Source organism: Pteropus vampyrus, unplaced genomic scaffold (assembly GCF_000151845.1).
Source record: "Pteropus vampyrus isolate Shadow unplaced genomic scaffold, Pvam_2.0 Scaffold3, whole genome shotgun sequence".
Lineage (NCBI taxonomy): Eukaryota > Metazoa > Chordata > Mammalia > Chiroptera > Pteropodidae > Pteropus > Pteropus vampyrus.
In genome coordinates, this window is record NW_011888784.1 from 3,822,725 (window position 1) to 3,837,276 (window position 14,552).

The 14,552-nt window shown below is 33.5% G+C and overlaps 1 protein-coding gene and 1 pseudogene across 1 annotated transcript in view; both read left to right on the plus strand.

The window, feature by feature from the left end:
* The window catches only part of DYM (dymeclin), a 276,445-nt gene that overhangs the window by 96,850 nt on the left and 165,043 nt on the right, over positions 1-14,552 (plus strand). The window contains exons 10-11 of the mRNA XM_023531219.1: positions 8,871-9,053; positions 12,975-13,279. Coding sequence (XP_023386987.1) covers positions 8,871-9,053; positions 12,975-13,279 — 488 coding nt within the window. The remainder of the gene's footprint in view (positions 1-8,870; positions 9,054-12,974; positions 13,280-14,552) is intronic.
* LOC105292557 lies at positions 11,308-12,042 on the plus strand (annotated as a pseudogene).

The window sequence follows — 14,552 nt, forward strand, 5'->3', positions numbered from 1 at the left end:
TCGGGCCTGGTTAGTACTTGGATGGGAGACCACCTAGGAAGACCAGGTGCTGTAGGCATAAAAAATAAAAAATAAAAATAAGAGATTGACAGCTGACAAGGTCCTTGCAATCTGTGAGGTCAAGCAAGGGTTGCCTCACTTAAAAAAAAAAAAGATAACTGATTTGAGTGTTATCCTGTCATCATCATCTACAAAAAAAAGATGCATACTCTTTTTTCTTTTTCTTAACAGTAAACATTTTTATTTAAGTGTAACATACAAAAGAGTGCACAAGTGTACTATATCACTCAATTTATTATTGTCAAGTGGTCAGGTCAATTCCAGCACCCCAGAAACACTTCTCATGCACCTCCTACTCACACTTCCCTCCCAGAGGCAGAGGACACCATCATCCCGACTTCTAGAACTGTAGATTAGCTTTTAACTTTATATAAATGGAATTTCATGCTATGTATTCTTTTGTGTCTTCTTTCTTTTGCTTATTTGTGAAATGCATTTTTGTATGAAGTATAATTTATTCATTTTTATTGGTATATGTTATTCTGTTTTAAGACTACTTCACATGCTATTTATCTTTTATTCTCAAATGTATATTCAATTGATTTCCAACTTTTGGCTCTTAAAATAATGCTGCTATGTACATCCTTGTATGTCTTTGTATACATGCAAGCATTTTGTTGGGTATAATAATTAGTGGATTTGCTGGATCCTAGTTGTGCATCATTCAATAGTAATTACAATTAAACTATTTTCCAAAGTGTTTGTTCCAATTTACACCATCATTAGAGTATATGAGAGTTCCAGTTGCTCCACATCCATGCCAACACTGTTTTGGTGAAGAAAAGGGGGCGAAGTTGAGATTACTGAGATATAATTTGTATATGGTAAATTTACCTTTTGTAGTATATAGTTCTGTTAGTTTTCACAAGTACATATAGCCTTGTAATAACCGTAATCAAGATATTGAACATTTTCATCACCCTGAAAAGTCCCCTTGTGTCTCTTTATGGTCAAACCCTAACAACCGGCCCTCCAATATAGTTTATGCAATGCGGACATCTACCACTTAACATCAGTAATCCATTCATGAGAATTAGACATTCTGCTAAAAATGCTAATTTGGAATCTATTTACCATTTTTTTAAGTTTTAAAAATTACAGTATATACAATATCCCAAAATATTCAGCCAGTTTCCTAAAGTAATTCTTGTGATGTACATTGCCAGATTGTCCTTCATAAAGATGGTGCCCATTTAGTGTCTGAAAGTCCTATGACCTAGGACCCTCATCAACATTAAAGTATTATAATTTAAAATAGAGGATTAAAACCAATTTCTGATACCTGTATTTAGAACTTTAAAAATAATATGCTTTTCCTTTAAATAGCAAAATCTGTATTTATTTATATACTTTTAAAATATCAAATGTGAAATCTGTATTATTTATTATATACTTTGGTAAGAGAAGTAAAAACACAAAGTAAATAAATAAAGGAACAAATTAAGTTTGTAAGTTGGAGCCCTTCAAGGAATATAAAGCATGAAAAAGATGTAGCTCTTTTCCATCGGCATCCACAGGAAGCCTTGTGCGTGTGCAACACGCCTAAGTACAGTCCCAGTCAGACAGTGCTAGACGCAGTGATGGAGATGTCACCAAAGTGCTGTGAGAGCAGAGTCAAGAGAATAGTTATTTTTTGCTTCACGTATTAGAACAGACGGATGTGATTTGGACTTTGAAGGATTTCCAAGTAAGAAAGAGAAATGAAAGAAAAATTTTAAAAGAAAGGAAATGGAATGGCATCTTTGATTGACTTGTAAACTTGTAAAAAAGTCCATAATCTATCAGTTCATTGATAGATTTCCAAACATTTTTTTCTTCAAGGCTCATCATTACATTTAGGTAACATTCTTTTTCTTGCCCACAAACTTATTGCAGTTTATTTATTCGCTTTTCACTGTTTCATGGCGGTTTCTTCTTAGATGTAAGCTCCGTGGATAAGGCATCATTGTCTTTGAGTCTATCGGTGGCTAATCCAGTTTCCTGCATTTCACCCAGTTTGTAGCAGGCCCTTAATACATGATGAATTGAATGTACAGAAGTGCATAAGCAGTCAGTGTATATTTGGGGACAGAGACTTTTCTCTGTGGCTGGAGTATAGGTTGGTTGCGACTCTTGAAAGAAATCAGCTTCAAAGAATTTAAGTGATCGTTAGACAAATTTTTTTTCCGTGCAGATATTCTTAACTGATATTGGAATTATTCTTTGTATTGACTGTATCAATGTCAATATCCTGATTATGATACTGTATTATAGTTTTGTTAGATGTTACCATTAGAGGAAACAGGGTAAAGGATGCATGGGATCTCTCTGTATAATTTTTAATGAGAGCATATTAATCTACAATTATCTTCAAAAGTTCTTAAAAATTATGATGGGCAAAGAATTCTTTAAACAATTTATTTGTTAAAAAAAGTCTCTAACCAAGCAATAATATTCTGAAATATTATAATATAATTATATTATTTATGATATTGGCTTGGCTTTTTTAAATAGAGATCAGATACCAGTGGCTTAAACAAGGTAGAAGATTGGCATTTCTCTCGCATAAAAGTTTAAGTTGGTCCAGGGGTATAGGCAGGTTTGCTTCTTGATGTCAGCCAGGGACTAGAGTCCCTCTTGTCCTGTTTTGCCATTCCTTTGGGCAGTATCCTCATGCACAAAGTCACATCTGTCTCCCTACCACTATGCTGGGGTTCTAGTCCATGGAAAGGGTGAAGATATGAAGCGAACAGCTTTCGTTTAAGGGAAAACTTGCATATACCACTCTCAGTCACATCCCATTAGCTAGAATTAGGTCATGTGGCCACAGTCTACTGTGAGAAAGATTGGGAAATGCAGCCCTGCCTAGCTTTAAATGCTAAGGCATTTTATTAATAAAAAGGAAGAAAGGGAGCATGGTATCGGAGTCAGATAGCTCGCTGACTCTGCCACAATGTTTGCCCTTTGTGGAATGCATGTTCAGTACCTTTATTGGCGAAACTCTTCCCCTGTTATTTCCTACACTTACAGGTAAAGCATGGGTGTTTTAAAGAGTTAGTTATATTTGTTGGATCAATGTGGCAATTAAAATTGGTTTGTAGTTTATTTAAATGCTCATCTCCCCTTTCTGCTGTTAACTTCTTCAAAAGCAGGGTATGATTTTTTTCTTCTTTGTATTTTTGGTACCTGACACAGGGCCTATCCCTAATAGGCCCCTCCATTCATATTTATTGACTGATTAGTCTTTTATTTGTGTTGACCAAAATGTCTCTAGCAGAATTTCCATCTGTGCTCCTAATAACTGACCTGCCTTCTCCTTAGTTCTTTTCATGGTATCTGGTTTGTTACAGTAATACAGGTTCAAATATATGAATATGACCTTTTTAGTATCATTTATTTTTTGTATGGTTCTGATTGAATAATTAATGTTTTTAATATATTTGTTAGCTATAAGAAATCAGTTATAGTTTGGCAAGTAGCATGTTTATTAATGTGTAATTTATTAGTGTGTAATGTTTAGTAATTTCATTGTTTCAGTAAAATAATGTTTATTTTTGAGTTCAACATTTTTTAGAATGAGAGTTTTTTCCTCCATGATTATGCTTTTTATTGATTTTTTAGTTTGTCATACTTTTATCTTCCTCACATTTTCATTAAGGGTAAATAATCTTGAGTTAGTACTTTTAAAATTGAATCAACACCAGATTTGTTCTTTCAGTTAATTTCAATATTTTTTAGTTTTTAGTTAGATGAATTTTATTTTAAGAGTTTATTTGAAGGACCTGAGGGATACAATTAAAACATTTTGGAGACCCATCCTTAATTTGGTTTTTAGAACAGAAGGAAATATACTGTAACTTTCCCTTATTTTTCTGGTGGAGAGAAATTTTTTTTTGCCAACAGGAAAATGTGATTCCACTAAGATTCTTGGGTCATAGATCAGAGGCTTGGATCAGCAAAAAGAAATGAACTTTTGGAAGAATTCTGGTCCAATATTATGGGCCAGTTCAAACTACAATGTAGGCAATGGCAGGCTGCCTCCTTTCTCCCTATAAGGAAAGGCAACATAGCAGTAATATTTACCAGAGAAAGGGAAAAGGGCTCTGCTAGTGGGTGGAGTGGGGGGATAGCTTTTCAATAAAATGTTAGGTTGCCTAACATAAGCAGCTTTTCAGAATCCCTGGGAAAACTTGAAGGGGAAAAAAAGATTAAAGTTGTGCTAAAAGAGAATCAGAATTTTGTTTGTGAAATTTGTCCAGTGGTAGTCAACTCTTATTTCTTGTAGTATTGAAGAGTTAACAAAACAAAACAAAACAAACCGAAACACTTATATTTTACCTTGGAGAGCATTTTGTGATTTTTTTGTTGTTGTAGATTGAACTTTCTAATTGTGTTTTTCTTTGCTTGCAGTCCTGGAACACACAGTGGTGGGTATAGGGTTAGACAGTTATGGAGCATACTCTGAGTGGAAGGAAGTAACTGGAAATTTTTAAAGATGTTAAGATAAACAACAAATCAGTCCCAAAGCAAATAATACTTGGCTACTGGTTGTACTTTCTTATATAATTTTGATTGTATTAAAGGTCTCAAGTTTTTCAACTATATTTTGAACATTTTGAATAAATTTAAATTCGTGATGTGTAATATCAGTTATTGATAATTTTTATCCAAATATCTAGATTTTCCTAATGAAGAGGATAGACTACAGTACTTGATGGAACCTTTACTGTCTTCCTCAGTCATCTTAAAATCCTTTCTACATTAATTTAAAAAATCCATTCTGCTGATTTCTCTTCCTAGGTCCGAAGTTTGCTTGTACCTACACTGAAGGTTTATACCAGACAGGCTGTGCGTGGTGAAGGTTCCTGTACACTTCTCTTGGGACCTCTAAAACTTGGGCAGGAGGGCTTCCTCCCCCCAAAAATAACAACTTCTATTGAGTGTAAAGTGATTTCAGTGAGTCACAGGAAAAGTTTGAGATTTTCAGGACCACAATTATGTAAGAAATGTTATGTGTATAGGATATCTATGAGGTAGTTTTATCCCATGTGCTCAATGAAAAATGCAAAATATTAGAAATGAACAAGAACATTCACACTGAACTGTTTACAATATAAAGAAGAAATAAAAAGTAACTGTGTTAGTTCAGGAAAAATGAAATTTATCAGTTTTACTTAATTTGTTGTCCATTTTAAGTTTCTTTACCAAAGCATTTCTTTATATGTTCTTATAAAAATGGCATCTGCCCATTGCAAGAAGTAATAAAAAATATTAGACCTGTACAGAGATTAAAATATCATGCCCATTGCCACCATACTAGATCCAATCAGCATTAACGTGTTGGTGATTCCCCTCCAAAATTACAGCAGGGGCTTTTTAAAAGTACAATCTTAAGGCTATATCTTGTGGCCAGTGTGTATTGCATCACATTTTCTGGGGTTCGTGACGAGGGATTTTCTTTCTTCCACACTTCTTTCCTTATTGTTTTTGAATTGCTTATGTTATGCTTGAATATACCTATGTTGTAAATGAGTCAAACAAGTAAACACTGAATAAAATATGAGACTTTTTCAAGTCACCTTCACTCCAGCTGTCTTTTCCATCATCAGAGGTCATCGCTGTCAACAGTGCCGCCTGCCAGGCACCTGTAGGTGCATTTACAGCATAGATGTATAGATTTACAATTTTCAAATGGACATATTTTTGTACATATAGGTATAAATATATATAAGTAGATATAGATATATACTGTTTTATGATTTGCCTTTTCAGTTAATGATATGCTGATGAAGTTTTTCCATATTCTATGTAATCATATACTGATTGGATCTTTATTCTTCTGTTATTTTTATTTTGTCATTTTACATTTATTTTTAAAGAAATAAATCAATATATTTGTATTGTAACAAATTTAACTATACAAATAAAGCAAAAGTCCTTGAATTACATGCCAGAAGTAATTTCTGTTAGCAGTATGATGTACACTTTGTCCTTCCTGTTTTTAAAACTCTCTCTCTCTTTCATTGTTTTGGTGAGAGATTTAAAATTTTTAACCCCAATTTTTTTGCAACTTGCTTTTTTTTTTTTTTTCACTTAACAGTGTACCCTAGAGATATTTCCTTGTTAATATATAGATATCTACCTCTTTATATTGTATTTCGTAGTATGGATTAACCATGGCTTATTAATTATTTGTTCTTGGTGAATATCTACATTGTTTTTATTATCTGACAATTATAAACAAATTACAGTAAATATTCCTGTACATGAATCTTTGTGTACCTGTTTAAATGTTCTCTAGTATAAGAAAAAAAATTGCTGGGTTGATGGGAATGTGCATTTTTAATTTAATAAGAACTGCCATATATCTTCCAAAAATTTGGTACCATTTTGATCCCTCACTGTTGGTAATTTTTTTATACCTTTAATAATACCGAGTGTTATAAATCTTAAAAATTTTTCTGTTCTCAAGAATCATTTCATTGTTGTATTAATTAATTTTCTCTTTTATTGCTTCGGACTTTTAGTACCCATTTTTATTTTGGAATGTTGTTAGCTTTCTTTCTCTTACTGACTTGCAAGAAGTCTTTTTTAAAAGTAAATATTCTTTTCAGGTTTATATGTTTCAAATGTTTTCTCAGTCTCTCTTATGATATACTCACTACATAAAAGTATTTAATTTTTAAATAGTCAATTATTTTTTGCATTTTCTCAAATTTTGTTTCTTGCATAAGAAAAAGGTTTTCTCAACTCAAGGTTTATACACATACATCTATAATTACATACTAAGGAAATTATTAAATTCTGTCATCCCAAAGGCATTTATAGAATTGTATCTTTTTCTTACTGATTTGGAATACTACCTATATCATACGGTTAATTCTCAAACAGTTGTGATTCTGTTTCTGAACGCATATCTGTTCCATTGAGCTATTTGTTTACTGCCAGTGTCATACTTTTAAATGACTTTAGCTTTCTAAAAATTTCGCTATTTAATTAAGATCATTCCTCCCCAGATTAGTCCTTCACATCCAGCAATACCTTATTTACACTATATATCAAAATATTACATAAATTCCTCTTGATATTTTGATAACGATTACAGTGAATTTTAGATTAATATAGGGACAGTTTTGTAGTATTTAATCTTTTTGTCCAGAAATATGTTGTACACCTATATTAATTCAGATCTCATATAACCTTTAGGTTGTCTGCCTAAAGTTTTTAACACATTTGTTCTGTGTTTATTCCTGAATATTTTACTGGATTTGTTGCTGTTGTGATTGGACTTCCTAACTGGTTTGTTCATGTATAGGCAGACTTTTGTTTTTTTATATGTTAATTTTTTTTGCCATAGAACTGTACCAAAATCTGTTAGTTCTAATAGTATCAGTTGATTTTCTTGATATTCTAGAACAGCTCTGTCCAATAGAAGTATAATGCAAACCATAGATGCAAACCACATATGTAATAAAAATTTTTAGTACTCTTATTTAAAAAGTACAAGGGAAATGGGTGAAATTTACCTTAACAATACACTTTAATGCAACATATCCAAAATATTATAATTTTAACATTAAAAACTAAGGAACGAACTGGAACTTTTTTTTTTTTCATTAAGTCTTTGGAATTCAGTGTATATTTTATACTTATAGCAAAATGCAGTTTGGACTACATAGCCACGTTTCAAGTGCCTCAAACCCACATTGGCTACTCTGTTGGATAATGCACAAACAGATTGCTTGCAAGTGTCGAAATTTTTTTCCTTGTTTTTTGGGGGGTCTTTTTTTTTTCTTGCCTTAGTATCTTTTGCTTGGAGCAGCAGTAATACAGTGCTGATGTTGGTGATAATGGAAATTCTTCCAATAGTTGACCACTGTGGATTTCTGATTAGATAAACTTTAGATAGGTTTTTTCTTTTTTAGTTTGTAATAATTCTTTCTCTTTAAATTAAGAATAAGTTTTAAGTTTAATTTAAAATTTTTGGTATCTATTGAGATTGCCTTATTTTCTTTTCCTCTATCTTTTTTAAATGAAGAGAAATAAATAAAATTTTAAATGGTAAGCTATTCTTGCATTTCAGAGACAAACTCTTCTTGATCATGAAGCATTTATTCTTTTAACAAAATTTTCTACAAGATTTCATCATCTTTTCTCTGATTTAGGCTATCCAGAAAATCTCTGTTCATTTCTCTATTTTGTTTTAAATGCAGACTTTTTTCAGTTTCTGTTTCAAGAAGGTTTTTCTGGTCTTGTCAAATGAGTTGTGTAGATATGATTCATGTCCTTACTTTGGAACTGCTTATATAATATGAGAATTATCTGTACTTTGAGGGTTTAGTTGACTTGTTTGTAAAATAATCTGGACCCGGTTTGTTTTTAGAGAAAATTATAAACTCCATGTTCCAGTCTTCTAAGGTTATTTGTCCATTCATCCTTTTGTCTTTTAGGTCAATTTTGGTATTTTATATTTTCCTAGATATTTTAATATTTTGCTTAGGTTTTCAAATATATTTGTATAATAAAGCTGTACATGAAAATTTCTTATGTATATGTTTTGAGATATAAAGAAATATAGAAAAATATTATTAGAAACTTAATAGTGATTATCTATGGCAGTGGAATTATGGGAATAGGCAATAATATGGTCTTTAAAATTTTTATGTCCTTTGGCAATACGAGTTTCCAAATAATAGACTTGTTTTACTTTCATAATAAAAGAAGAGAGTGTTATTTCAAACTTTTAAACATGAAAAAGTATTGAATATTATACAGAAATATATTCCTCTTACTAGTCCCAGCACAACTTAACTGTATGTTTTCTTCTCCAGCTGGACTCTGGACTGTCTTCACACTGGGAGGTGTGGGCAGCAAAGCGGCTGCTGCTCCAGAACTGTCTTCCCCTCTGGCCAACCAGAGTCTCCTGCTTCTCCTGGTGCTGGCCAACCTGACAGATGCTACAGATGCACCAAACCCCTACAGACAGGCCATCATGTCCTTTAAGAATACACAAGGTCTGTGGTACCTTTTTCCCTGAATATCCTTTCTAATGAGGAAAGTGTATTATTTACTTCATGTTATTTATTTCTCATAGTTGTGGAGATGACTGTCAATTTGTATATTTTCATATTCGTTAAAGATGAGACTTAGATTTTTCTGTCTATATTCTCATCTATAAATCTTAGATGAGAGCTATGGTTCCTTATATGCATTTAAATTTACATTTATTTCAGAGATAACCAAGCTAGCATGTACTTAATTTGGATCTTCCTGTCCTACCTGTTAGAGATAAAAATTAACCTGGAAAACTCCAAATGATAGATTGTTTGAAAATTTTCACTTAATGTCTATATTCTAGTTAGAGTTTTATAGAACTAAAAAGTAGAACAACTCAGCAGACATTTTCTGCAAAGGGGTAAGTGGCTTTGCAGTTCCATGTGGCCTCTGTCACCACCTCTTAACCCTGGTGTTGTAGCACAAAATAGGCATAGATGATACATAAGAGAGTGAGCATTGGCTGGTTCCAGTAAAACTTTATTTCCAAACAGGTGGTTGCCTGTGGGCTATAATTTACCAAACTCTGAAGTAGAGCATGAGCAGATAGTTCTATGCTGAAGCAGTAATCTTTCATCAAATAATTATACTCTAAGGCAAGATTAATATGGTAGCTAAATTATCAAGATATATCCAACACTAATATAATTTAGATGGGTAAGAAGTGCAGTTAATTGGTAGGGACATTTTTAAGACTTCTGATGTTCTTTGTCTTGTTTCTTTCCAGAGCTGTCCTAACATGCTTCTTATAGACAGTGGACGAATGTGCTAGTTAGTTGTGGCTTTGCCAATTCTGATATTATTATTTGTGGGGAAATAGGGAGTCTCTAATAATTTGATAGATTACAAAAATGAAAACTAATATATCTAATATTATTTTCTATTCCCATTACTGTACTGTTCTTAGTGACAGTGTGTCTTAATGGTTAAGAAAGCAGGTTTTAGAATCCAGCAGACCTAACTTTCTGCCACACTTTTGTCGCTTCAGAGCTGTGAGGCCCTTCACAGTTTGCTTAATCATAGTAAGCCTCAATGGCTTTGTCTGTAAAATGGAGATAATATCACTAATGATATTTGCATAAGTACCAAGCAAGGTAAAGTTTTAAAATGATTAGCTCAGATTTTGCAATATAACAGGTATTCATTATCTGCTACCTGCTGCTGTTATTCTGGCTGCTCTGGCCAAATGTTCCTATTTGGGGTTGAACCTTTCTGGGATAGTCATCTTTTGGGAGACCACGTGGTACAGTGTGATTCAGGATATTGGCTTCGGAGTTAGACTGACCTGGGTCTATATCCCAGTTTTTATTCTTTAAATACTAGTTTCTTTATTTGTGAAGCAGGGATTATAATCTCAAGGGATTATGATCACAAGGTTCTTATAAGAATTAAATGAGCATCTATCATAATAGTGACTCATTGAATGATTAACTGATAATGTATAAATGCTGTGGACACACAGAGAGCACACATATTCCATTTGCAGTCAGGCATAATATAGGTTGGTGAACATGTTACTTTGCTTCCAGTGTAAAGAAGTGTAGTGTATCTGCAGTCTTCCTCCACTGAGTCTTCTGTAGATTCTATTTGCATACTCATAGTATGTGCAACACTTTCTGTTTGCCATCCCTTGCAAAAATATGAAGTTAGTCACATAAAACAAATTTTTTTTGTAAGTGTCAAAGATGCAAGGTTAAGATTGAAAAAATAACCTATATTCTAATGTGGCAGGAAAAACGAGGGCACTTTGTAGTAAAGTTGAAGATGTTTTTTAGATGCGTTCTTCTCACAGATGTAAAGGTTAGAAAGGAGAGTCAGAGAGGCATAGGACTGTGCCATCAAAGACTGCACACATTTCTTTTCTATAAGAGCACAGCCTTTGGAAACATTAAAGCAGTGTTTTTAAATTGTTTTTTTGTTTTTGTTTTGCTAGTGGTTCTGTAGTTTTGTTTTTTTTTTTAAATCTTGGTGCTTACTTTTCAAAACATTAAAATATCAACTCTTTGTACTGTCATGTTCCAGTTTTATCTGATGAGCTTATAATTTTCTCTAAAGTAATTGACCTATCTTTACTTCCTTTTTGACTTCCCAGCCTTACTTGCATCAGTTTCTAAGCAAATCTAGTTAACTGTAAGAAAGAAGCTGTATCAGTTATGGGATATCAAGAATTTTCCCAATATAGCCATGATTTATGCTTTTCGCCATTCCAGCGAGGCTACTTAAGAAAAGTTTCTTAGCAGCCTTGCAGACGCTGCTGCTCCAGAGCCAATGGTCCTCAGCAATGGTCAGCCCAACTGTGTTCTTCAACATCGCCGTTGACGGTGAGCCCATGGGCCACATCTCCTTCGAACTGTTTGCAGACAAAGTTCCAAAGACAGCAGAAAACTTTCGTGCTTTGAGTACTGGGGAGAAAGGATTTGGTTATATAGGTTCCTGCTTTCACAGAATTGTTCCAGGATTTATGTGCTAGCATGGTGACTTCACACACCATAATGGCATAGGTGGCAAGCCCATCTATGGGGAGAAATTTGATGATGAGAATTTCATCCTGAAGCATACAGGTCCTAGCATCTTGTCCATGGCAAATGCTGAACCAAACACAAACGGTTCACAGCTTTTCATCTGCACTGCCGAGACTGAGTGGTTGGATGGCAAGCATGTGATCTTCAACAGGGTGAAAGAGAGCATGAACTTTGTGGGGCCCATGGAGCGCTTTGGATCCAGGAATGGCAAGAAGATCATCATTGCTGACTGTAGACAACTCTAATAAGTTTGACTTGTTTTATCTTAACCACCAGACCATTCCTTCTGTAGCTTGTGAGAGCACGCCTCATCCCACCCGCTTGAAACACCCTATTATAATCTCTGCTCTTGCTGTGGTTCTTTGGGTTCTGGGTTTTCCTTGTACCTCCAAGTCTAGCTGAGTTGCAGAGTTAAGTTTATGATTATGAAACAGAAGTTCAACAACAACAAAAAAGTTGCAGTTGATTAATTTTAAGTTTTCCTTTAAACAAAAAATAGTATAGAAGTTTTCTGATAATTGTCTTAGGTTTGGTTTATTCTATTATAGAAGCTAATGTTGAACACAGTAATTTTGATATTACTTTAAAACTAGCCAAATTATATATTATCCTATCTATTTTCTTCATAAATGGGTTGACATTGGTGAATACTTCAGCCATGAATATTCACTCAAAAAATTTAACTTACCTTCAAGGCAGTCTTTTAACCCTATCTTACAAGATGATTTTTCATTTTATGTAGAAACTCTTGTGTTCTTTATCTCTCAATATTTTTATTTAGGACTAGTGGTCATTTAGTTTTGGTAACAAACTATCTCAAAGTCATGGTTAAATTGTTCTATTAGAGGGCCTTTTGCCCCATAGCTCTGTTTATTTAAGCTCATATTTGTATAGCTGATTTAAATCACCTATATTAATGCAAAAATAGTAATGAGGTCAAACTTCATGATTTAGTTTAGTTTTTTTTTTTTAATTTGGCTTTTTTTCGGATGAAAAGTCACTTTGTTAAGTGGTACTTACACATATATTTATCATCATTGGAAATCTGTAGTTTAGATAGTGTAGAGAAATTGTCTCAATTTTTTCCTTTTTTTTTTTGGTAAGAACATTTCAGTTCTCTCAGATTTCAGTTATACAATACAGTGTTATCAACTGTAGTCACCATGTTTTACATTAGTTCTTTTTTTTACGTAAAATTTAAAATATAAATTGAAATTTTGAATTCAAAATGTAGCAAATGATACAAAATTAATGGAAATTGAATTGTACATATTAGCAGTGCTTTTATTATTTATACAAGACACATTCCAGAAAATACTGATGTAATATTTTTAATTTTTTGTGTTTTCTGTATTCTAGATAACAGCCCTTTCCCCTCATCAATTCCACATGCTTTCCAGATTAATTTTAACAGTTTGTACACGGCTCTCTGTGAACAGCAGACATCTGATCAAGCCACTCTCCTCTTGTATACATTGCTCCATCAGAATAGTAATATTAGAACATACATGTTGGCTCGCACAGATATGGAAAATCTTGTAAGTATCATTCTAAATATTTCATGTTTTTTGTATTTTATAATATTTCGAAGAATAATTTTTTTTCTCCAGAAGGTATACTTAAAGGTTATGGTTGAGAAACTCATGGACATGGACTATAGACTAGTGGTTATCAAAGGGGAGGACATAGCGGGGAGGCGGGAGGTAGATGGGATAAAAGGGGTCAAATATATGGTGACAGAAAGAAATCTAACTATGGGAGGGGAACACACAATGCAATGTATATGTGCCTTACTGTTGAATTGTACACCTGAAACTTACTGGATTTCGTTAACCAATATCACCAAAAAAAAAAAAAAAAGTTATAGTTGAGAGATTGATGTGGGGAATGTCACCAAACACAGGCAAAGGTTTGAGTTTTACAATGTAGGATACAGAGCACATAGAGACAGCGTCCCAGAGCTGGGGAACATGACAGCATGACAAGCTTTCCTGTGTTTTAGGTCTTTAACAGCCACCCACTGCCCATGATTCAGCCTAATTAAGTTCCCTAAGAAGTTCCCTGAAAAATCACCCTTAGCCATTCCCAAGAAGATTTTCATACCATCCTTCCAGCTGCTGCCCGCCTGCCCACTAGGTTCATGTAGCTAGGCACAATAGCAGCATATTCCTGATGAGAATGGCTTAAAGGGTGATTTTTCTACCCAGTTTTTGAGGCCTGTCATCCCTGTGACAAGCTTAGACTTTGGGGCTGTCTGCACTCAATTCCTGGAGTGTTGTAGTTATTTTAAGGTACCATTGCTAGACATCACTTAAATGTACACTATTCTTCACAATGCGAGTGAAATTGGTTCCAAATTTTTGCTCATAGATAAAAACTCCTATGGCAGTCTGGTTTCCATTATAACTAATGTGTAAACATTAATGCTTCTATTAATACTATATTTGATATGCGTAATATATTGATAACTATGTGTTATTAATGCATTAATAAAATTGTTAACATTCCTGAAATAGCCAGCAGCTTGCTGGCAGCAAAAGGAATGTCCCCTTGGCACTATTTTGTACAGGTTGATAGCAAGATTCACAAGGTATTTGGTAGCCATTTTTTTAGGTTAAAGATAAAATATTAAGTAATAAGGGATATTAGAATTCATTTGAAGATCATATTCTGTGACAAAATGACAGGACAAAAAACGTGATGAAAGACCATCTCTATATCAGCTATATTTGGGAAACATAGGCTTAAGTAGAAAAATTGGGTGTAACAGTGTGCAGCTTATATAAGTAAAAGCTTGTGAAGAGAAGGCTTATTTACTGATGGATGAGTATAAGCACAGAGACAGTTCTGAGCATTATGTATCCTAAAGGAAATGATAGCAATGAGCAGAAAGCCTGTGACATCATCTGTTCTAGAAAGTTCCAAGGTAAGATGTTG